Source organism: Acanthochromis polyacanthus, chromosome 8 (assembly GCF_021347895.1).
Source record: "Acanthochromis polyacanthus isolate Apoly-LR-REF ecotype Palm Island chromosome 8, KAUST_Apoly_ChrSc, whole genome shotgun sequence".
Taxonomy (NCBI): domain Eukaryota; kingdom Metazoa; phylum Chordata; class Actinopteri; family Pomacentridae; genus Acanthochromis; species Acanthochromis polyacanthus.
Window position 1 is genome coordinate 26,301,237 of NC_067120.1, and position 25,458 is coordinate 26,326,694.

The 25,458-nt window shown below is 42.4% G+C and overlaps 1 protein-coding gene across 7 annotated transcripts in view; it reads right to left on the bottom strand.

Annotated features, from left to right (window-relative positions):
* The window catches only part of cadps2 (Ca++-dependent secretion activator 2), a 561,419-nt gene that overhangs the window by 282,677 nt on the left and 253,284 nt on the right, over nucleotides 1-25,458 (bottom strand). For all 7 annotated transcript variants that reach the window (XM_051951549.1, XM_051951548.1, XM_051951546.1 and 4 more), the window contains exon 7: nucleotides 6,959-7,070. In XM_051951549.1, coding sequence (XP_051807509.1) covers nucleotides 6,959-7,070 — 112 coding nt within the window. The remainder of the gene's footprint in view (nucleotides 1-6,958; nucleotides 7,071-25,458) is intronic.

A 25,458-nucleotide genomic window follows, 5' to 3' on the forward strand; every position in this document is an offset into this window, starting at 1 on the left:
TTTTGAGCATCAGTTCTGTAATCAGATGCGACAAAAAGTTTTTTGGAGACTTTTGTTTGGCTAAAGTAAGTAGTAGCATTCAGTCTCAAGTGGTGGTAATTTAATGCTTTGGCAGTACCCTGTGAAAAGAGAATGACATTATGATTGTGGAGGAAAACATGGCTCAGTCTGCAGAAAAACTCCTTGAGCAGCATCTGACTTTCCAACAAGACAATGATCTGTAACATACAGCCAAAGTGGTTAAGAAATACTTAACAGAAGACAGTATCAATATGCTGGACTGGCCCAGCCACGGTCCATACCCGAATCCCACTGAGGACATGTGGAAGAAACTGAAGATCAGAGTTATAACAAGAAAGCCTTCCTACTTGAAAGACCTGGAGATCATCACAAAGTGGAGTGGAATAAAGTCCCAGTGAAGACATGCAGTTGCCAATTGTTATGCCCAGCTCGTTGTAGAGCATAACAAAAAAAAGGGAGGTCGACACAGTGACAACTTTTAAATAATAAAATTAATTTATTAAAGAACTCAACCAAGAAATAACTCAAGCTAAACCCAACATAATCAAATCCAAACCGAAATCAAGAAGAGTGCCTGGCAGGCACCCGCCATCCGGGAGGGGAAGAAAAAACCCCATCTTGGATTCAACCTGCTTTGAAAGGCCCCCAGCAGGTGAAGCCAATCCTGAATAATGAAAGGGAGGGGCAGGCAAAAGGATCTGCTGCTCTGCTGAACAGCAGAGGTAAGAGGAGGGAGGGGCAGGCAGGCCAGGATCTAAAATAGAAAGCAGAGACAGGACACAGGAAAACAAACATACTGACCCCAAGTCTTGTCGCCATCTGAAAGGGTTTATCAAAAACCAGAGCAGCAAGAACGGGAGAAGAACAGATCAGTTTTTTTAACATCTTTGAAAGCAGTCTGACATTGAGAAGACCAGACAAAAGGGGTGTTCTTACGCAAAAGGGTAGTAAGTGGGGCGACCACAGTAGAAAAATGACAGCAAAAATTGCGGTAATATCCCACTAACCCTAAAAACCACATCAGCTGCTTTTTAGATGTCGGCACAGGATATTTATCAATGGCCTCCACCTTGGCCTGCACAGGACGAACTTCACCCTGGCCTACAACCTTGCCAAGATAGATCACTGTTGCTTTAGCAAAATCGCATTTTGCTAAAGCAACAGTTAAATTTGCATCCACCGACCTGTCAAACACAGCCTTCAAACGCTCAACATGAGTTTCCCATGTGTCACTGAACACTACTACATCATCTAAATATGCTGCACACCCTGGCTGACCAGCTAGCACCACATTCATAAGACGTTGAAATGGTGCTGGTGCGTTTCTCAGTCCAAATGGCATTACATTATAGGAAAATAACTCCCACGGTGTAACGAAAGAGGAAATGTCTTTGGCCCTTGGGGTTAATGGCACCTGCCAATAACCTTTTAAAAGGTCAAGTTTTGTGACGAACTTCGCACTCCCCACCTGATCAACGCTGTCCTCCATGCAAGGCATTGGATAACAATCAGGCTTGGTGACTGCATTAACTTTTCCAAAATTCGTACAAAATCTATCTGACCCATCAGCCTTATCTGCCAACAGACATGGAGAGGCCCAACTAGAGCATGCTGGCTCTGCTATCCCATGTTGTAACATGTAGTCCACCTCCTTCTCCATCCGCTCACGCTTTCCCATGGGCAGACGATAGAAGTACTGTTTGATAGGTCTAGCATCCCCCACATCTATATCATGTTCCACCAGGTTAGTACATGATGGTGTATCTAAGAAGAGAGATAAGTGAGAATGAAGCAACTTCACCAGGTCTGCACGCTGATCGTCTGACAAATAACCCAACTGACTGTCTAGATGGTTAAGGTATTCAGAATTGTTGAGCCTCCCTGTAAGAATAGGCTCAGCCGGAACATCAAAATCTTCAGAAGACGAGACTAACACTGTGGCTACTGACCTTACAGGATCACACTCAACTTGAGAGGCAGAGCTGGGAAAATGATAGGGCTTCAGTAAATTTACATGACACCACTGAACCTTCTTCCTTCTGTCTGGTGTATGTACTAAGTAGTCCCTATTTGACATATGGCACTTAACTGTGTACAGGCCACTAAACTTTGCTTGAATGGGTGAACCTACCAGTGGCAACAAAGCCAACACTTGATCTCCGGGTTCAAACATGCGAGATTCAGTTTTGCGATCAAAAAGCTCTTTCATTCTAACCTGTGCACAGCTAAGCCTTTTGTGAGTAGTGGCACAGGCAACATGCAAACGGCGACGAAAATCGTTTACATAGTTTAAGACATTAACAGGTGGCTCAGCACGCTTCAAATCATCAGCCAACACAGCCAGTGGACCCCACACCGTGTGCCCAAACACAAGTTCATTGGGACTAAAACCCGTACTCTCTTGGGAAACCTCTCGTATTGCAAGCAACAACCAAGGCAGGCCCTCTTCCCAATCCTGAGAAAGCTCAGTACAATAGACCCCTTTCACATGACGTATGCATACTTAATTAGGCAGCTGCGCGCGCAGACCCAGTTAAAAAACAAAGCCTGTTTACCTGGCCAAGGCGTGATATTGCAAGCACATATTACGCTAAATATGCCTTCTTGTTGTGCTGTCGGCTGTCAGAATTGTAGTAAAGCAGATGATATGGCAGCTGTGACAGCGACCAGGTGGAACTTGCTTTGCTACCGCGGCTAAACGTTTGGTTTACTTAATACTGATTTCCGTGTTCTCCGGAGCAGTCGTTACGTTGATATCACAGTTCCTGCTGATATACCAGAGAAGCAGGGGCGGCATAGCTCAGTGGGTAGGGTGGCCGTCTCGCAACCGGAGGGTCGCGGTTCGATCCCCCGGCCCGTCGTGCTTGTGTCGAGGCGTCCCTGAGCAAGACACCTAACCCCTAATTGCTCCTGATGGGTCGTGGTTAGCGCCTTGCATGGCAGCTCCCGCCATCAGTGTGTGTGTGAATGGGTGAATGTGATGTATCATGTAAAGCGCTTTGGATAAAAGCGCAATATAAATACAACCATTTACCATTTAGAAGCCCTGAGCCCGTTAGCAGGACAGTGCAGTATGTCAAAGTAGTGCCTGATAACGCATTGAAGGATTACTTTAATACCCAACATGCCGAACCAGTCCAGCAGCAACAGGACAGCACACCATCTTCTGCATCCAAACAGCAAGAGGCCGTGTCCGGCAGGCAGCAGGAGGCGGCTGTCGGCGGCGGCAGCCCCAAACAACAGCCGCCACCGCCTTCTCAAAGCGAGCCCATTGATGCGGCCAAAGCCAAGACGTGCAATTTCCTAAACGCTATCTTTCTGTTCTTGTTCAGGGAACTCCGAGACACCCCAGTCGTCAGACACTGGCTCACCCATTAAATTAAAGTGGAATGTGGAGGAGCTCCTGCACCGGGTCTGTGTGAGCATACCTTGTGTTAGTAAACACTGCAAGGGGTCTATAAGAACGCAGCATAGACTTTAATGTCTGATGAAATCGTTCAAGAGCTCCCTGAGACTCCGGATGGTATGCACTGGAAACCTGATGTTTAACCTTCAACTGTTTCAACACTTGGGAAAATGTACGGGACATGAAATTACTCCCCTGATCCGTTTGTACCACTTTTGGGATTCCAAAGGCAGAAATAAATGAAACCAATGCTTTCAATACCGGCTTAGTTTTGATAGAACGCAAGTGAAAAGCAGCAGGATAACGGGTACTTTGGCACATTACTGTCAATAAGTACTTATACCCAGTCTTACTTTTTGGGAGCGGACCCACACAGTCAAGTAGCAGATGTTCAAATGGCTTCTCCATCACCGGAATGGGGTACAATGGAGCTGGCTTAATCTGTTGGTTCGGCTTTCCAGTTAACTGACAGGTGTTACAAGTTCCACAATATACTGCAACATCCCTTTTCAAAAGAGGCCAGTAAAAATGGCGGAGCACTCTATCATATGTATTCCTCACACCAAGATGACCTGCCACCCCATCATGTGAGGTGCTCAACACCAAATCTCTAAACTTCAAAGGCACCACAATCTGAAAAACACTATCTACCTGACCACCATCCACTACTCGGGCCCACTTCCTCACCAGCAATCCATCACTGAGAAAGTAGCCACCAGAATCACACTTGAGCTCACTTTCTGGGCAAACCAGTTCAAACAGGGATTTCAACGTAGGGTCTGCGGCTTGCTCCTTAATACACTCCTCTCTAGACAATGATGGAATAGAAAACAATTTGAACTGCTTATTCTCTTCACAACTGTATTTAACTGGAGAAAACAACTCCTGAGAGGGCTGAAAATGGTCAGACTGTTTTAACTCAGTTTTACTCTTGGACCGCGTCACAGCACAGGAAGAAAAAACTTTGGGGTACTGTTTAGCACACTCATCCGATTCCTCTGAAATCTGCAACAGTGAACAAACACATGTTTGTGGTGGATTTCTTTTCCAAACCCTAGCTCCCGCGAGGTCGTTACCTAGAATAATGTCTATGCCATCAATCGGCAGCTGAGGACGAACACCCATTTCCACCTCTCCACAAACCAGATCGGAGGAGAGATGAAAACGATGCACATTAACCCACAAAGGTACCAACCCCACATCAAGTACAGGAAATTTTTTCCCCGTAGCAGTACAGCTTGAAAAAGGCAAAATATTCTCCACAATCAAACTCTCAGCAGCCCCTGTGTCCCGCAAAATCTTAACAGGGATCTTATTTTCACCATCCAAAGATACAAAACCATCTGAGACAAAAGGTGCATACATCCCATCAATACCCTTGGATGAAGTAGGATTGAGGGAAAAAACATCCAACCTCGTCATACCAGCGCTTAAGGTAGTGGAGACTAGACCAGTTGATTTTACATATACACTGGAATCAGCAGATTTTCGGCCAAATTTCCGAATTGGACATTCCCCTTTCCAGTGTCCCTTGTTTTTACACGCATGACATACCCTGGCTGGATCAAACTTTCCATCCATCCCTGGAACATGCGTCACAGCCTGAGGACGGGGCTCATGGGCGAGCCCAAGAGACCTACCAGGCTTCACCCTGAAATTCTCCCTCTGCTGACTTTCTCTGAAAACCTGACCCACTACTGGATTACTAGAATGTGTTAAAACATATTCATCAGCCAGAACAGCAGCTGCAGACACTGTCTTCACCTTTTTTTCATTGATATAAGTAGCAAGATGGGCCGGCAATGAATTTTTGAACTGTTTCAATACAATTAAATCACACAAATCCACATAATTGTTTACTTCAGAAGTCGAGCTCCATCGAGTAAAATGAGTAAGGATATCCTGGGCAAATTCAACATGGGTTTGCTTGTCTCCCTTCCTCCAGGTCCTAAGCTTCTGCCTATATGCCTCTGGGACTAGTTCATATGCTTTCAACACTGCAGCCTTAACTTTAGCATAATCCCCACTGTCAACAGAACTAAGGGCCTTGCCTGTAAAAATACATTGCAACATCACAGTCTTATGGCTATCTAGCCATCCTCTAACTTGTGCAACACGCTCAAACAACGCAAAAAATGTGTCAGGATCTTTCTCATCAAATTTAGGCAAAAGACGCAAACTTTCAACAACATCAAAACCGGGAGATCCACCCCTACCACCAGCAGACAATAATTCATGTGCACTCCCTTCTTTGAGCAATTCCTGCTTCAACTGCTCTACTTTTGCTCTCTCCTTTTCCAATGCTACCTCAGCCTTTATTCGCTCCTTCTCAAACTCTAGCTCTAATTTCTCACTCTCTAATTTAAATTTTTCCTTCTCCAGCTGTAGATATTCAAATGGCAAAGTACCACCAAAAAGCTCTGCATTAACTTGACCTGGAGCAGCTGGAGCCTGAACTTCCTCCAAAAGTTTGGCAGACACAGCCAGCTCTTCAACCACGCACTTAAGCTCCACCTTTCTGGGTATTTTGTCCATTTTTGACCAGCCTAAATAGACTGCCAAATCCATTAAATCTACCTTTGTAAACTGGGTTAAAGTATTACAAGATGGCCGTTTTAAGAACTCAGAGACCAACACATTACCATGCTTATCCTCCATGTTCAACAAGGTTACAGTGATTCAACCAGCACATCAAAAGAAAAATCCAAAGCAGTCTGAATTACACAATACACAACCAAAGGGAGATTGAGTAATTATGGAGCGCCCCCTCCTAACTACCCAACCAAAACTGACTAACTGACCCTGGTCTTCATGTGTGTACTGGCGGTGGGTTTTTATGCACCTGTAAACCGTCTGCATTGGGGAGACAACTTGTCTCAGCCAATACTTCGGGGTGCTCCCGAGACCACTGCTGCAACCCGCACGGACATACACAAAAATAACAAACAGCCTTGAAAACAAAAAAGCAGCAACCTCTCCTTGTGAGACGGCAGCTGCTACAGCCTATCTGGGGGATACACTACATGCTCCAGCCAGACAACACAAGAGCGCCGTTGCCATCACATATGAAGAAATAATTCTTTTACATCAAATCATGTGTGGCACAATTATTAGGACCCTCAAGTTAACACTTTATACAACCCCCTTTTGGAAACAAAACAGCACCTAATCTTCTCCTATAACACATTTTTTAAACAATTTCAGTTTGAGAGTATTCTTCTGCAATAAAAAAAAAATGTTTTAAGGCTTTCAATACATCTTAACCAAGGGTGCCAATAATTATGGAGGGCGCTGTATATTTAGTGATACAATCCTGACAGTTCCATTAATTTGCTTGAGGATAACAGTCATGTGCTCCTTCTAGTTTCGGCGCATGGCCAAAGGATGGTTTTCTCTTTGCTGGTCACAATTTTGCTCATATGATCAGAGATATTCTGACTGTGACTGCTGTGAAAGCGCTCAGAAAAATAAGGATGTATTTTAGCAGTATAAAGCTGCCACAGTCACATGTGGCAGTGCAGTTTTACTCACCCTGCCCAGCTCCTTGTCCTCCAAAGCCAAGACCCCAGTGCTCTCTGTGAAGAGCTTCACTTTGACTGAAGGCAGAGGGTGAGTAGTGGTAAAGTCCCCCTGAGTCCCCCACCTGAAAGACATTGAAAGAAATAAACCTTCTTCCATAGGCCTGATGAAGCTCATAAACATGAGGTGTGCCTGTCAGCTGAAATGAATGGCCTTTACTGATAACACACTGGGTTAAGCTCTCTAGACTTCCGGCTGGAACACCGTCAAGATGGCCGCGTAGTGAGAGAGCTCCCAACTGAACAGGAGAAATTAGCGAAATTCCCCCAGACAGATGGCTGAGAATTTTTAAAGAAATACACAGATAAAGGGGGTAAGATTCAAGCCACCACTTTGAGCCATAAAGACCATCCGAAGACAAGGGGTGAGGAAAACGAAGCACGGCAACACTAAGAACTAACAACGAGGCACAGCGCGCAGAAATGGCTAACTTCGACGTGATCGTGCAAGAGTTAAGGGGATTTGAGAATTGAGAAGGCGGAGGAGAGGATTCAAAACACGGAAGAAGTCATCGCTGCTATGCTCAAACTGCACACGAAACTGGAGGAGAAATTACTGGATTTGGAAAGCTGCTCCAGACGTGAGAGTATGAGAATCTATGGAGTGCCCGAGGGAGCCGAAAAGGGCTCGACAACGATCATTTCATTTGTAGAGAACCTTCTCCGCGAGGGTCTGGAGTTAAACGAAGAAATGCCTGATCTTCAGATTGAAAGAACCCACCGATGGATGGGACAGCCGCCACCGGACGACGCACCGCCGCGCTCCATCATAATTAAATTCCTAAGCTACAAAACAAAAGAGACATTGCTCCGCAAGGCATGGCAGGGGAAGGGATTCACCTGGCGAGAAAATCATATAAATTTGGACCATGACTACCCGCCCGTAATACTCAAGAAAAGAAGGGAATATTCAGAGATCCGCAAAGTGCTGAAAGAAAATGAAGTGCCATTTCAGACCCTCTTTCCTGCCAGGCTGCGCGTGAGACACGAAGATGGAACCAAACCTACGACACTATAGAGGAGGCATCTGATGACCTACTGAGAAGATGATACGCCGTGACAACCATCAAACCGGCGGAGATGCTCAAGGAGCAGGTGCAGTGACTGACGTGGACGAGAGTGGAGAGACGAGCGACGAAGGGTGCATGTAAAGCTGGGCGAGACTCGAACTACAAGGAGAAGCTCCGAACCTTCAGGAGAGTACCACCGGGTCCCTTGAGGTCCTAAAGAATTCAACCCACGACCGAAGACGGTGATCTAAACTAGGGATGCACATTTTAAATTTTTTTTTATGACCGATAACCGACGCCCTTTAACCGATTAATAACCCTTAACCGATAAGATTTAAATGCCCTGTTGAGTGGTTACATGCTGCCACTCCGCCATTCCGCCATTCCGACATACCACCGATTAGACATATCACCATTCCGAAATACCGCTATTCCGACACGCTATTCCGACACAATTGTGTGTTCTAATTAATTTCCAAAATAAAGTTTTAGCTTCTGAAATCTGATTTTTAAACAGTTCTGATGGAGCTTAATGTTTATCTGGATGATGTGGCTTCATACCGAACCATTTCACTGTAAATCTGGATGACCCGCGGCGTGTCTGGAGATAAAAAATAATATTCAATGTAATGCTGGTTTTGTGCCACATGCGTAAATGCGCACAAAAATACACACCCTCCCCTACTGTACAACATGAAGGCAACTGGAATTAATCAGTGACTTAAGGTGTCATCTGCAGCGCCGTCATTGATATCTGTAATATTAATGTTGCATATGATGCCAGCGTGCATGAAGACGCACGGGCTGTGTGGAGAGCTCCGCTCCAGCTGGCTGCTGTGACAGGTCACTGACACTGTATTTCTGTTTACAGTCAGTGATCCCTTTTCAGACATCAATCTGACATGTTTCAGACTAGCCCGAGTTACATTAAGACGCGTAGGCATATTATGATATTTACAGTCTCAGGAGATTTTAATAATAGATTATTAAGTTGGTTTGCGAGGTTGTGGAGTCCATCTGCTTTTAAATCACGTAAAAATCTGAGGCTTTGATGTCTGCCGTTTTCATTATTTGACCTCTGTGTTTTAATGTGGATATGCACTGTTGTAGGCTTGTAAAGGAATTGTCGGAATGACGAGATGCTTTGTTTTTTTCTTATATACCGTCATTCCTACCATAGGACGCAAAAATTGTCAGAATGATGGGACGTTTGAAAGAAATTTAAGTGTTGCCATTTGGACAATTGGGGGTCCTTGTCGGAGTGGAGGGATGTCGGAATGGTGGTTGCCTCCCCTATTTATTTTTAGAGTGTCTGTGACCCATTCAAAAGTGTCGTGACAAAACAAAATTCTTATGGGCTTTATTTATTTATTTTTAAATGTGCAAAAACAGCCAAATAAACATCAACCAAATGAACAAAAACAACAAAATATTAGGATTTTTCTCATCTCAAACACCTGCAGCACTGCTGAACAGAATTAAACATAGAGAGAGAAAAAGGACAGCGTTGTAAACGATTCAAAACAGATTGAAATTTGTTTAACTTCAAATAGCCGAGTTGTCATACTTTCTAATGAACAAAAACAACACCCTGTTAATCAAACAGTGCCGTGCAGCATACAGTTATATCTATCTATAATGGCACGAAGTCCTCCCGTGTAACCAAGGAAATAAGTCTGACCTGTGTGTCAAAATATTTTAAATAAAATAAATAGCCATAGCCACCAGAAAAAATATAAATATAGCAATAGCCACCAGAAAAAAAAAAAACTTACATACACATGAATCCACTCGGTACTACAAAAAAACTCTCCTTTTTTAATGAGCTTTTCAGCCCTCAAAATAAAATAAATGGGCGAGGCCAACCCCAGTCTTCTCTTGCCACAGCGGATTTGTTTTCCTTTTACCGGTTTTTATTAAGAAAAAGCAGCATGTTGACATCCTCTGGGGTCAGCCTGGTGTGCAGCCTGTTGACTGTGAGACCCGCAGCGGAGAATATGTGCTCAGATGGGACCGATGTCCCAGGAATACACAGGTAGCGCCGGGCCAGTATGGCCAGCCTCGGGAAGCGCGTCTGTTGGATTTTCCACCACTCAAGGGGGTCAGTGTCCAGTGATGGAAGATTGTCTCTCATGTAGGTGTCCACCTCTGCTTCTGGATCATCTCCTTGTTTAGGAGAGCTGTAGTCATCTCCCAGGAGCAACGTCATGGCACTGTCCTGGCGGCGCCGGACTCCAGCCTGGGCAGAAGGCACCGCTGTGTCTTCATTCTCCGCGGCAGCACAACTTGCCCCGTCTTCACCTGCAGCAACAGGCTCATCTTCATCATTTCCAGCGGTTGCTGCTATGTTAGCACAGAGTTCAAGTACTTCTGCTTTTGTGGCTTCTTTTTCCCCTGAAGAAAAAAACCTGAGATGTTTATGCCGTGGATCCAGGACCGAGGCGATTAGTGCTGGTTTGGTCACCAACTCGTCCGTCCCCACCTGTGGTGAAAAATATAATCAATGACCTTTTTAATTCATAACAAAACATTGCGTAATAACAATAACAATAATAATAATAATACTTAGCTCACCCCCATGCGGTCACACAAGGACTGTCGCACCTTCGCCTTGAACTCTTTAACTCTCGGGCTGTCATCTTCAGTGCTGATCAGGTGTTTGTTGATAAGGCTGAAGGTGATGGGATAAATGTTCGAAACTGACACCTCCTTTTCTGTGGACATGACAGTGGTCGCACATTTCAGCATCTCCAACACTGGCAAAATCTCCTCCGTTTTCTGCCAGTGTTCATCTCTGATCTCCACCCAGATAGCAAACTATGGGTGAATCAATGTTGAATCTATGTTGAGACCTAACGTCGAAATTATACAGAAAGCGCAAGGTTGATAAAATGTTGAGACAACACTTGCTTTTCAACCATAAATCACACTTTACCCAGATAGCAAAAGATGTTAAATCAATGTTGAATTAGTGTTAAGAAGGTTGAATTGTGGTTACGGTTGAAGACTGATGGTTGGATCAACGTTGATTCAACAACATTTTGTCAACACTGAAGTTTGTGTTTAAAAGATACCATTGAATCTACATTGTATTTTGGTTTAATTAAAATGTTTGACAGGTCAATGTTTAATTAATGTTGAATCTATGTTTGCAAACATGTAACCTATGTAAGCAAACGTTGACTCAACATTTTATCAACCTTGCGCTTTCTGTATAATTTCGACGTTAGGTCTCAACATAGATTCAACATTGATTCACCCATAGTTTGCTATCTGGGCAGGGTTCTTGCTTCTTGCAATTTTGTAACTGCTCGGTCGGACAGAACAGCTGTCACTGCCCAGCGTTGTTCAAGCAGTTGTGCCATCATGTCACACACAGAGTTCCATCTCGTTTTACATGACTGGATAAGCTGGTGCTTCAGAAGTTGCATTTGGTCCTGTTTGGCCTCCAGTGCCTTGCATGCAGGTGTGCTGTGGTTGAAGTGCCTGACAAGCCGCCCCGCTGCAACAATAACACGATGCACAAACACGTTAAATCCGTCATTTACCGCCAGCTGCAGTGTATGTGCAAAACAGGGGATCGAGTCCCAGCTGACCCGTCCGGGAGAGTTGGCTGCCACGATGTTGCGCGCGTTGTCGTGGACGCATGCGGACACTTTCCCACTAAGTCCCCACGTCTCTGTGACAGGTTAAAAAATCGATTTAGAAAAGATTAGAAATGGTTAAGGTATTAAAAGTGTATTATACACAGGTTTAAAAGCTGAAAGCAGAGTTTATGATGAGTCAATTATCAGTTAAAAACAAGTTAAAAAGGATCTATTATCCATAATTATTTCGTTTACATGATTGTTACATTTAAAATGGTAAAACTGTACTAAAGATATAGAAACTATTTACATATTTACAAATGATTTAGAGGTTGATGATACATGATCGATTGCTTTGGTCTGGAGTTGTGTTCCTGCCTGCACTGTTTTAGCTCTGTGCTTTTTTGAATAAAACAAAATGGAGAAAGGACGCACGTCTCGTCTCTCTCTTAAGTTTTAGGAAAAAGTTCCACCAACCTCTCCCAAAATCGCGGAGCAGAGGGTACAACATTTGGAGGCACCGCTGGGATATTTAGTGAGTGAAAAATCCACCAGAAGTAAGTGGGAGCTCAAGCTGAATATCCCTATCGAACCCTAGCATGCCAAGCTAGCATCGGAGACACGACGCACCTCAGGCATTCACCGCAGCTCTGTCAGCACGTGCAGCAGGTTGTATCTACTAGTGAGCACAGCCACCACTAGAGGACACCACCTTATCACAAAGCTAACAGAAGCCAAGTTGAACTGTTTTGTGTCAAATTCTCTGATGAAAATGGAGTCAGAGCTGGAGAAAGTGCAGCTCGAAGTTACAGGAGCTTTATATGGACTGGATATTGAACAACTGCTAAAGATTTGCAACGAATTAAACATATCTGGACTTGAAAATGAGAAGCTTGAAGAAAAAACTCGAGGCCAGCTAATCACTTTTATCGTGAGCTATGTGGGAAGAGATGAGTTAGCTGAGCTTGAAGACGAGGGGATTTCTGATTTGCTCAGTATCAAAGACTTGATTGAAAGTTTAAAGATGCCAGAGTTAGAGCTATCAGGTGAAGATAAAGAGAGAGAAGACCTACAGAAAGAGGTAAATGTCCTACGAAGTACACTACAAGCTAAAGAAGAAGCAATGAGTCAGCTAATGAGTAAGAAAGTGAGCCTTCAAAACACACCAATAAAAAGAAGAGTGCCAATGCCCCAAGAAAATGCCATGTGGCGCAAAGACTTTAAGATATCAGGCCAAATAGGTGAGCCAGGACAAAAGGACAAGCTCACATTTTCAAGTTTGGCCAGGCAGATTGAAAGTGGGCACAGTAAGGGCTACCAAGAGGACGAAATAATTGACGCAGTGATTCGTGCCATTACACCAGGTTTGCAGCTTAGAAGTTACCTGGAAGGCAAAAGTGATCTGACTCTTCCCGCCCTGCGGAGAATCCTAAGGTCTCACTATCGGGAGAGAGGGGCTACTGAACTGTATAAGCAGCTTTCATCTGAGGTACAGAGCAGTAAAGAAACGCCGCAAAACTTCCTTCTGAGAGCTATGGACCTTCGTCAAAAGATTCTCTTTGCATCTCAGGAGGCTGAGTCAGGTTTAAAATATGATCCCGCCCTGGTTCAAAGTTTATTCCTGCACACCATCTTAACAGGTTTGCAAAGTGACAATGTAAAGAATGACATGCAGCCCTACCTTCTTCAGCCCGCCACCTCTGATGAAGTTTTGCTTGAGAAAGTAAATGTAGCATGTGCAAATGAAAAAGAACGACAAGACAAGAAGAAACAGACTGTTCCCCAGCGAACCACCGCTGTGCATGCTGTCCAGCCCAGTGACACCCCGGCACCTGTTGAGAAAAAGACTGTCCAGAAACAAAACCCAGCTGTCTCAACATCTGATCTGCTGTCAGAGATTAAAGAGATGCGGTCGGGGATGGTGCTGTTAGAGGACCTGCGAGCGGAAGTGTCCCAAATCAGAGAGTCCATGCAAAAGTCTACAACCACGACACAACTCACCAGCGGAGGACCTGAGGACCACTACCCAGCGCAGATCTTCACATCATGTCCACCATACCAACTGGATCCAACTGCTCAGCACAACTACCCACAGCGGGCCCCTCCGGCCTTCCAGCAGCACTCCCGAGCAGCTCTTCAGCCATACCACCCAGAACCTGGCTTTGCATCGATGAGAGGCACTGCACAGTTCCAGCAGCGCTTCGCCCCTCAGCGTTTCTACACGCCCCGGCCACAGCAAAGGTGTTTTATTTGTATTCAAACAGGTGAAGAGTTTTGTCAGCACTGTTTTAGGTGTGGGAGCAGTGAGCATTTTCGAGCTGGCTGTAAAGCACCAAGGCCAGTTAAATCAGCAAAAGGTAACTCTTTAAACTAGGGGAGGTCACTCCAACGGGACATGGTGTGACCAGTGACATTAAAAGGTCCCTGTGTTGTTACCGTTGTGCTATACAAGGTGAAATTCAAAGTTTCAAATGTTGTTCTGTGTGTAAGAGCGCCCTCTACTGTTCCAAAAAGTGCCAAGGGGAACACTGGCCCATACACAAAACTAAATGTAAGCCCTACTCTTGTGGTAGTATTCAGAAGGGAAATAGGAGGTTTTCTGTGAAACAAGTCAAAAGTAAGATGTGTGAAAAAGACAAAATACCTTCAGTCAGGCAGTTAGTGGGAAGTAAATGTCTCATTAGATGCTTTTTGGGTAAAAACAAGGTTGAAGCACTTTGGGACTCTGGTTCACAGGTTTGTGCTATTGATGAGTCATGGAAGAACATTAACTTACCTGAGGTACGACTGAGAAATGTGAGTGAGATTATTGACCCAAACGAACCCCTTCAACTTGAAGCAGCTAATGGTACAGACATGCCATTTGTGGGATGGGTTGAGATACCATTTAAACTTACTGCTAGTGACTCTGAGTTACTCATACCGGTTCTTGTGCTTAAAGGTAACCAACAGCAGTGTCCAATTATTGGGTTCAATGTTATCGAGCACTTGGTATCAGAAAGTATGAGGGATGAAACTAACTCAGGTGAAAAAGAGAAACTTTTGAAAGCAGTAAAATTAGCTTTTCCACAACTAAAGAAGAACAAAGCTACAACTTTCATAAAAGCAGTTAGTGTGGGACAAGCACATGAGTACAATGTGAAAACAAGAAACGAGAGAGTGACTGTACCTAGCCAGAGTTCAGTGTTTATTGAATGTAGGGTACAGGCTAAGCCATTTAAAGAGGACATTACACTGATTTTTGAACCTTTTGAAAACCCACAATGGTCAGATGGGTTAGAATTTTGTGACACGCTGGTTTCGGTGAAAGCAGGGTTCGCTCCAAAGATAACTGTAAGTGTGCAGAACCCTACCAACCATGACATTACATTATCAGGGAGAACCACTATTGGTACTGTGCAGTCAGTGGGGTCTGTCTATCCTGCTAACATCTTCAGTAAAGACCTTCTGTCTGCGGCCATCAACAAGATCAATGTCCAGGAGGCTTCAGGATGCACTCCCACAAGTGAGCAATGGGACCCTCCTGTGGACTTGTCTCATCTGGATGAAAATAAAAGAAAGACAATTCAGCAGATGTTAAGAGAGGAATCCGCATCCTTTTCAAAAACTGACAATGACATTGGGTGTGTGAAGAATCTGCAAATGGACATTTTGCTAAAGGACACTGAGCCAGTTTCGAAAACATATCTTTCTGTACCAAAGCCACTGTACAGGGAGATGAAGGACTACTTACAGGACTTGATAGCACAGGGATGGGTGGAAAAGTCTACTTCCTCTTATTCATCTCCTGTTGTCTGTGTAAGAAAGAAGGACGGTTCGCTACGTTTATGTATTGATTACAGGGAGCTGAATCGTAAGACACACCCAGATCGACACCCCATACCCCGGGTACAGGACGTGATGGACAGCCTGGGGGGGAACACAATTTTTTCATTACTGGACCAGGGTAAGGCGTATCACCAGGGGTTCGTGTCCAAGGAGAGCAGACATCTAACCGCCTTTGTGACCCCCTGGGGCCTTTACGAATGGATAAGGATTCCTTTCGGCCTCATGAATGCGCCAGCTGCGTTCCAGCGGGGTATGGAGCAATGCCTAGAAGGACTGCGGGACGAGATATGCGTTCCTTATCTCGATGACATTCTTGTGTTTAGCAGGACTTTTGAGGACCACGTTGAGGACGTCAGGAGAGTTTTAAAGCGTCTTAGAGGCAATGGAATAAAACTCAAACCCCGAAAATGTGACCTTTTCAAACCAGAAGTGAGGTATCTCGGCAGGATTGTTTCTGCTGAAGGAAGCAAAATGGACCCGGCAGATACAGCTGCAGTGAGAGCCCTGAAAGACAAGCAGCCAGGTACTGTTGGTGAGCTCAGAGCAATACTAGGACTTTTAAGCTACTACAGGCAGTACATCAAAGATTTCTCTCGTATTGCTAGTCCCTTGTATGACTTGCTTAAAGCTCCTTTGAAAACAGAGACTCAGTCGAGAATAAGGAAAAAGACAATGAAACAGAACAACAATGTGCCCTCAAGTACCCCTATTCAGTGGAGTGATGCACAACAGTCAGTCTTAGAGCAGTTGATAGACTGTTTAGTTCAGCCTCCTGTTCTAGGTTTTCCAGACTTTACACAACCCTTCGTTTTACATACAGATGCCTCGAACCAAGGTCTAGGAGCTGTATTGTATCAGAGACAGAATGGCAAACTCCGTGTTATAGCATATGGGTCTAGAACTCTAACCGCAGCTGAGAAAAACTACAACTTACACTCAGGCAAGTTAGAATTTCTAGCTCTTAAATGGGCTATTACGGATAAGTTTCGTGATTACTTGTACTATGCACCATTTTTCACTGTGTTTAGTGACAACAATCCGCTTACTTATGTTTTGTCTACAGCTAAGTTAAATGCAACAGGATGTAGATGGGTTGCAGAACTTGCTGATTTCCATTTCACAGTGAAGTATCGTCCTGGTAGAGAGAATATAGATGCAGACAGTCTGTCTAGGATGCCTTTAGACATGGAAACTTATATGGAGAAGTGTTCAAAAGAAATGTCATATGATGCCATTAGTGCAACAACACAGGCAATTGACCATCAAGATGAATCTAGCGCAGCTTGGTCTATGGGTATTTCAGCTAAGAGTGCCACAGTGTCAGTGAGCATGCCCATAGCTCCACTTACTGTAGGACAGATCAAACAAGACCAAGAAACTGATCCTATTATTGGACAGATTGTGAAATATAAATTGACAGAGACAAAACCATCAGGTTCAGAACTTAAACAGCTTAATCAACAAGTTGTGTGTCTTTTGAGAGAGTGGGACAAGTTACAGTTTAATGACAAAGGTGTTTTATACAGACAAACAAAAACCAGAAAACAGCTTGTTCTACCTGGGAAGCATAGGTCAACAGTGTTAAAAGAACTACATGATGAGATGGGTCACCATGGTGTAGATAGAACCACTTCTTTGATAAGGGATCGTTTTTACTGGCCCTTCATGCAAAAAGAAATCGAAGACTATGTACTGAGAAAGTGTGTGTGTCTTAAGAACAAGAAACCAAGCCGCGAGACAAGAGCACCGCTCACAAACATTGTTACTACTCAGCCTTTTGAGCTTGTTTCTGTTGATTTTTTACATTTAGACAAATGTAAGGGCGGCTACGAGTATGTACTTGTTCTTGTCGATCATTTTACACGTTTTGCCCAGGTTTATGCTACCACAAACAAGTCTGGTAAAACAGCAGCAGACAAAATCTTTAATGACTACGCTTTAAAGTATGGATTCCCCCAGAGACTTCACCATGACCAGGGTGGGGAATTCCAGAACCAGCTTTTTGCCCAACTAAAAGAGTATTGTGGAGTAGCAGGCTCAAGGACAACACCATATCATCCAATGGGAAACGGACAATGTGAGCGGTTTAACCGGACTTTGATTCAGATGTTGAAAACACTCACTGAGAAACAGAAGAGTAACTGGAAAGACTCCTTAAACAAACTGGTTTATGCTTACAATGCAACGAAAAGTGAAGTGACAGGATTTTCCCCTTTTTACTTACTTTATGGACGGTCACCACGGTTACCAGTGGACATGTTATTCAGCTTATCCTCAAATGATGATCAAGGCGATGGTAACCATCAGAGCTACATGCAAAAGTGGAAAGAGGGTATGAAAGATGCATATGAGACCACACGAGAGAATGTAAACAAAGCTGGTGTTCGAAGTAAGCGACTTTATGACAGTAAGCTGAAGTATTCTACCCTGTTGCCCGGTGATCGTGTTTTAGTAAGGAACTTGACTCCACGCGGAGGTCCTGGCAAACTGAGAAGCCACTGGGAAGATGTTGTACATACAGTGGTTCGTCAAGTGAGCAAGGACATTCCTGTGTATGAACTGAAACCTGAGCGAGGCAAGGGCAGATCCAGAACTTTACATCGTAACCTTCTTCTGCCATGTGACCATTTGCCCTTAGAGACTTCTTTGCAGCCTCGTCCAAAGAAAAGGACTTTTACTAGATCAGCTGAGGCGCCAGAGATCCACTCAGATGAGAACGACGACGATGACGAGTGTTATCCAGTGCTACGCCGCCTAAACACTCGGCCCGATTCACCACAGCCTGAAAGGACCACAGAACCGACTCACCAGGAGGAAAACCAACCTGAAGAGGTGTTGCTGGAGTGCGGGCCTGAAGCTGCAGATGTTAACCAGCCAGAGGATGATGTTGATCAGGTAGAAGACCAGCCTGTGGAGGTGAGCCTTCCTTCTCCTCGCCCACCTGCTTCTCCTGCCCACTGTGATTCTAATGAAGAAGTGCCTCTGAGACCAAGACGTGAATCCAGAAAGCCAAAAGTTTTCACTTATGATAAACTGGGTACACCTGCATGTTATAATATTCAGACTTTACCTTATTATCCAGATCAGAGAATGCCATGGGTCTACTATGTTCATCCTTATTCTTTCCCAGAGTTCTATGCACAATATTGATATGGGTAATCACATATCTAGCTGAATTTGAGTAAATGTGGTTTCATTAGACTCGCGCTGAAAGATTTAATTAGAAGTCATAACGTCATTCAAACTGTGTTTACGGTGAGACAATGGTGACTTGAAGGAAAAGAACAAAATTTGGTTCATACCAGTATACAAAATATGCATTTACTTTTGAAACGGACACTTTACACTTGAGACTGTGCATGAGTTTTTACTCAAAGAAACAGGATGTATGAAAAGAGTTCCAGTCTGTAAACATTTGCAAATGAGTGAGTTTGAATATGCACTTAACTAGTATTTTGCACTTTGATAGTGGTATTATACCCAGGAATTCATGTGTCCTGATGTTGGGGACAACATCTATTTTGAGGGGGAGTATGTGACAGGTTAAAAAATCGATTTAGAAAAGATTAGAAATGGTTAAGGTATTAAAAGTGTATTATACACAGGTTTAAAAGCTGAAAGCAGAGTTTATGATGAGTCAATTATCAGTTAAAAACAAGTTAAAAAGGATCTATTATCCATAATTATTTCGTTTACATGATTGTTACATTTAAAATGGTAAAACTGTACTAAAGATATAGAAACTATTTACATATTTACAAATGATTTAGAGGTTGATGATACATGATCGATTGCTTTGGTCTGGAGTTGTGTTCCTGCCTGCACTGTTTTAGCTCTGTGCTTTTTTGAATAAAACAAAATGGAGAAAGGACGCACGTCTCGTCTCTCTCTTAAGTTTTAGGAAAAAGTTCCACCAACCTCTCCCAAAATCGCGGAGCAGAGGGTACAACATCTCCACTGCATCAACCTGTTTAGCTGCGAGGTTATCAGCTGTGTGTCTACCTGGCATGCTCTGTGTTAACAGGACAGCAGAATTAACTTTCCAGTACTCATCGATATAGTGACATGTAATTGTCACGTAGCTCTCTGTTGTGAGCGCGGTCCAGCAGTCCGTTGTAATAGCCACGAACTTAGTACTTGCAAGTCGCGTTTTCAGTTCTTTTTTGCTCTCCTCAAAACGAGCCTCTAATCGTCGGGTAATGGTCGGTCTTGATGGAATTTGGTAATTAGGCTCGATATAGCCCATTAGCTCCTGGAACCCTTCACCACTGACCACACTGATAGGCAAAATGTCTTTTTCCACCATTGAACAGATTTTTTCCGTTATTGTCTCAGACCGCTGCACGTCACACTTTCTCCCGGCCATCATGGAGGGCAAAGTTAGCTGTGATGGTCCTCCATCGTCTGATCCTGGATGCTTGTTTCTTAAGTGGTACTGCATTGTACTCGTACTGCTGGAGTATTTCAGTGCTGTACCGCATAATTTGCAAATGACCTCCTCCCCTTTCCGGTCGAAATTGTCCCACACAGAACTCCTTTTTGCTCTCTTCATCTTCGCTGTAAACTGGGCTGTGGTGGAAAGCATGTGATGGCATGTGTTGCACCTGTCGACATGCCCCCATGAGTTGATTGACTTACGTAACTAAAAAACAAAATTAACCGATAGTATTAATCGGTCAAAGTTCCTCTTATCGGTTAACGGTTAACCATGTGCATCCCTAATCTAAACGGTGACTTTTTCTGTTTACATAGCGATTGAGCTTAGTGGTGGAGATGTACTATTTCTAGACTGTTCTACTTGGGATCTATTTTTCTTTTTCCTTCTGCAATGCGACTGCCACAGGTAAGGGCCTCTCCCTTCACTCAGAAGAGGGAGATTCTTCCCTTCAGGTCTCCAAGCGAAACTCAACAGGGTCAGGTTAATAGACCCCTGCATAGGAAGCCACACGGACAACAGTAGTTTAATATGATGTTCTTAGACATGTTTATTGTTCACCCCCTGCTGGTTCCCGGAGGGAAAGGGGAAGCGCACCAGTTTTTTGAGTATGATGGATATGATTGTAACTTAGATGCAAAACAGCTATTTAAAAACAGCTTCATTTAATATAAATGGTGTACTCAGTCCAGTTAAGAGAGGGAAAACATTATCAAAATTAAAAAAGGACAAAATCCAAGTGGCATTTTTACAAGAGACACACCTTAATGATTCAGAACATGCTAAACTGAATAGATCAGGATTTAAACATGTTTATTTTTCTTCCTATGGATCCGGGAGGTGGAGAGGAGTTGCCACTTTGATATCTGGTGCTGTAAATTTTGAATATATAACTGAACATAAGGATGAGGATGGGAGATTTGTAATGGTTATAGGCAAAATAGAAGGAATTCTGATAAGTGTCCTCAATGTTTATGTCCCTCCTGGAAGTGACTTGTCCTTATATAAGCATATTGTGGATATGATGACAACAAAAAGCCAAGGGATTCTAATTTGTGGCGGTGATTTTAACATTCGATTAAATCCAAAACTTGACTCATCAAATGGGAAATCCGTTACAAGAAGCATCAGCAGAAAGCTAAATACTTATTTACACGAGGTTGGGATTGTAGACGTGTGGAGAGAATCGAACCCGACGAGTCGAGACTACTCTCATTACTCATCTACTCACAATGTCTACTCACGAATAGACTACTTTTTTATGCTTAAAGGAGATTTCTTTAGGGTGAACAACTGCGAAATAGGACCCAACACAATTTCAGATCATGGACCCATTTATATGTCAATCCATTTAAACAATAAGAGAAAGTCCACTCTCTGGAGGTTGAACTCTAACATCTTGAATAACCAAGGTATTAAAGAAAACATGAAGAGTGAAATTACAATGTATCTGGAAAATAATGATAATGAAGAAGTGACTCCACCTATTCTTTGGGATGCACTGAAAGCAGTAATGAGGGGAAAAATAATAGCTATTTCTTCATATGAGAAAAGAATGAGAGAACAAAAACTTAAAATTTTAGAGAAGGAATTGAAGAGATTTCGGAACGACCATGCAAAATCCCCCAAAGAAGACAGTAAATGTATGATTATAAAATTTAAAAAAGAAATAGACGAAATAAATACAGAGGAAATTAAGAAAAAACAGATTTTTACAAAACAACAATACTATGAAGTAGGTGGAAAATCACTAAAACTTCTATCGTATAGGTTAAGAAAACAACAAGCAGATAGAACCATACACAAAATAAGAAACTCCGCAACAAAAGAAATAGAATCTTGTCAGGAGAAAATTAAGCATTGCTTTCTAAAATATTACAAAGCATTATATTCTGAACCACAGCTGAGCAACGACAGCCAAGTTGATGCCTTTCTGGCCCAGATAAACCTTCCAAAGGTTACTGATGATCAAAATGAAAAACTAATATCAAAAATAACCAAAGAAGAAATTCAATTAGCAATCAAGAAAAATGAAAGGGGGAAAGTCGCCAGGGACAGACGGCTATACCACAGAATGGTACAAAACTATGCAGAATCAATTAATGCTGACATTACTAAAAACTTTCAACTGGATTTTGGAAAACAAAAACATCCCCCCCCTCATGGAGGGAAGCAGTGATGTCAGTCATACCTAAGGAGGGGAAAGATAAGCTTCTGTGCGCGAACTACCGCCCAGTAAGTCTCCTAAATAATGACTATAAATTATTCACGTCCATCTTAACTAAAAGAATAGAACAGATTCTACCAGTATTAATACACAAAGATCAAACTGGCTTTGCTAGACAAAGACAGACCCAAGACAGTGTCAGAAAAACACTGCATGTGATGAGACATGTCTCACAACACAAATTGGAGACACTAATATTCAGTCTAGATGCAGAGAAGGCGTTCGACTCGGTGAGGTGGTCTTGTCTCTACAAAGTACTTTCAAAATTTGGCTTTCATCAGAGTATAATAAACACATTTGCAGCACTATATAACAAACCAACTGCTAGAATCAAAATAAATGGTGATTTGACCAACTCATTTATTTTAGAAAGAGGAACTAGACAAGGCTGTTGTGCATCACCACTTCTCTTTGCCCTTTATATAGAACCTATGAGTCAATTAATAAGGCAAAGACCAGAAATACAAGGGGTATTAATGCCATCAGGGGAACAGAAATTAGCTCTGTTTGCCGATGATTTATTGATAAGTCTAACACAGCCTACACAGACGCTTCCTAAGTTGATGGGACTGTTAGAGGAATTTGGTTCTATGTCTGGCTATAAAATTAACGTAAACAAAACTCAAGTACTGGCATTTAACTATAATCCTCCATCCTCAATTAGAACTAAATACAACTGGAAATGGGACGCTGAATCTATTCAATATTTGGGCATCTATTTATCTCGAGACTTTTCAAAATTATATGATATTAATTATGGCCCGTTGATCTCAAAAGTAAATTGAGATATACAAAGATGGAATGTTATTCTCTTTTTGAGTTTAAGCTCCCGCGTAGAGTCAATCAGGATGAATATTTTGCCTCGGATGTTGTACCTTTTCCAGTGTCTGCCAGTCAAAATACCACCTAAACAGTTCTTAGAATGGGATAGATTGATAGCAAGGTATCTGTGGCAGGGGAAAAAAGCCAGAATCAAACTCAACACGCTACAATTAAGAAAAGATAAGGGTGGAATGGGCCTCCCCTGCTTAAAGGAATATTACCATGCAGCTCAACTGAGACCTCTAGTCTCTTTATGTTCACCAGCCTACAATGCAGCATGGAAGGAAATAGAAGGAACAATGATTAACGGAATCCCAACAACAGCTCTACTTAGTGATAATAAACTACAAGTAGAACAGAAGATTCCAGAAGACTCAATCTCAGGCAGTTTCATAAAGTCCTAGCAAGAAATTTTCAATAATTGCAATTTGAGAGATGTATCTAAAATTATGAGGTGGTGTGCCTACGATTCAGATTTCACACCAAATAAAATGGATGGCAGATTTAAACTAGAAAAGCACTCAGAGAGCGCAGACCTCCGCCAAGGATATTGACATTCCCACAGAGAGGAAAACACAGTTATGTTATGAATCACCTTCTTAACCAGTTGAGCTATCTGGACACCTTGTTCCAATTTGTTGGATGACATACTAACCTATGATGTTTTTGTCATATTTTGGACCACATACTAAAACATACTAAAAAATTCAAAGTGATCCAGAATCCAGGATCCTTTCCGGATTGCCACCAAAATTAAATCAGCTCTTCCTCTTACCATAGTCTATATCCCCTCAAAATTTCATCTGAATCTGAGCAGGCGTTTTTGAGTTATCTTGCTAACAGACAGACAGACACACAAACCCGGGTGTCAAATCCTCCTTGGCGGAGGTAAAAATATGGATCTCAAAAGGTTTGACGACTTACTTTTCATTTACCCACAAAGGGATCTTTAAAAGTTTTGAGTCCCGACAAAAGGATAATGGTTTGGGAAAGGATGATTTTTTTAGGTCCCTACAAGTGAGACATTTTAACAAAAATCTTAAAGGAAAGAAGGTATTTTTTTTATCATTAATTAAACCCAGATCAGACATCAAAATAATCTCCAAATTATATAATGGCATATTGACATCAAAAGAAGAGAACACAGATTATATAAAGAAGAAATGGGAGAAAGGAATACAGATAAAGATAACACAGGAGAGTTGGGAGAAAATATGCCAGGTTCAATGGGTTTCAACTGGTTCAGACATTTGGAGGGAATTCTGTTGGAAAAATATTACTAGATTTTTCATTACGCCCTTTCAGAAACGTTATCAGGGTAATGGAGACGCCTGCTGGAGACTTTGTGGAACTACTGGAGTAAAACCATTTCCATATCTTTTGGGACTGTAAGACAATAAGATGCTACTGGATAGAGATCCACAAACATATTCAAAATGTATTCAATGTAACTTTCCTTTCAATTGTGAAAATTTGGGTTTGGGGAATATTTTGCTAGAAACATGGAACAGTGAAGACAAAAAACTATTGACTATACTTTTGGCAGCCAGTAAGAAATCTGTCACGAGAAAATGGTTGAGAGTAGAACCACCCACCATGGATGACTGGATTGATGTTGTGTATGAAATATATGTCATGGAAAAAAATATGTTACTCTCTTAAGGTTGAAAAAGAAAAGTTTTATAGAATCTGGTCCAAATGGACTGGGTATGTAAAACCAATCAGATCTGAATTTACTTGAATAAGCTTTTGTTCTGTCCAAACCTGTCCACTTTCCTTTTATGTATATTTGGATATTTCAAAATGGTGTGCTCCCTAATTTTGTTCTGTTTTCTAATTGTTTTTCAACAAAATAAGTGTTAGTCCGAGGAAAAACAAAAAACTAGAAAGGCTATATGGAAAATTCCTGTGAACGGTATATTTTCAACTTTTTTTTTCTTCTTCTATCTGTTCTTGAACATCTAAGTCTGTAAGATGTATTTGATGGAAACTTGCCTTTCTAAATAAAAAGATAATTTCAAAAAAAAAAAAAAGCTCTCTGTAGTGCCTACCTTTTGTGCTTTTAGGTATTAGCCACATCTAACTGCATATTGACTGTTTTCAGTCATGTCATACCTGTGGAAAACTCCTGCAGAACATTTTCTGTTTCTATCTATACATCAAAAACAAAGGGAGGTTTTTATTGTGAAGCAACCATTGGAATTACAATGTGGTCAGAGTCAAAGTTAGAGATGTTATGTCAGCAGTTCTACTCTTCAGAACTAACTTGTTTACTCAACAGGATATTAGTCTACTCTGTTATTGCCATTACTTCGCAAGGGAACGCGGCTGAGTTATGGGGTTAAGGTTAGGGTCTCTGAGTGCTTTTCTTATTTGTAAATACTGCAGAGTGGAACAGTACAAGATGTAAGAGTTACACTGAACTGTTAAGTTGATACTGCAGGCAACAAATGTTAGTCATCATGGGAAAGAAAAAAATCAGCACTTGTAACATCCTGCTACTTTTTAATAATCAGGAGCAGGATTGTGCTGCAAAATCTTTTG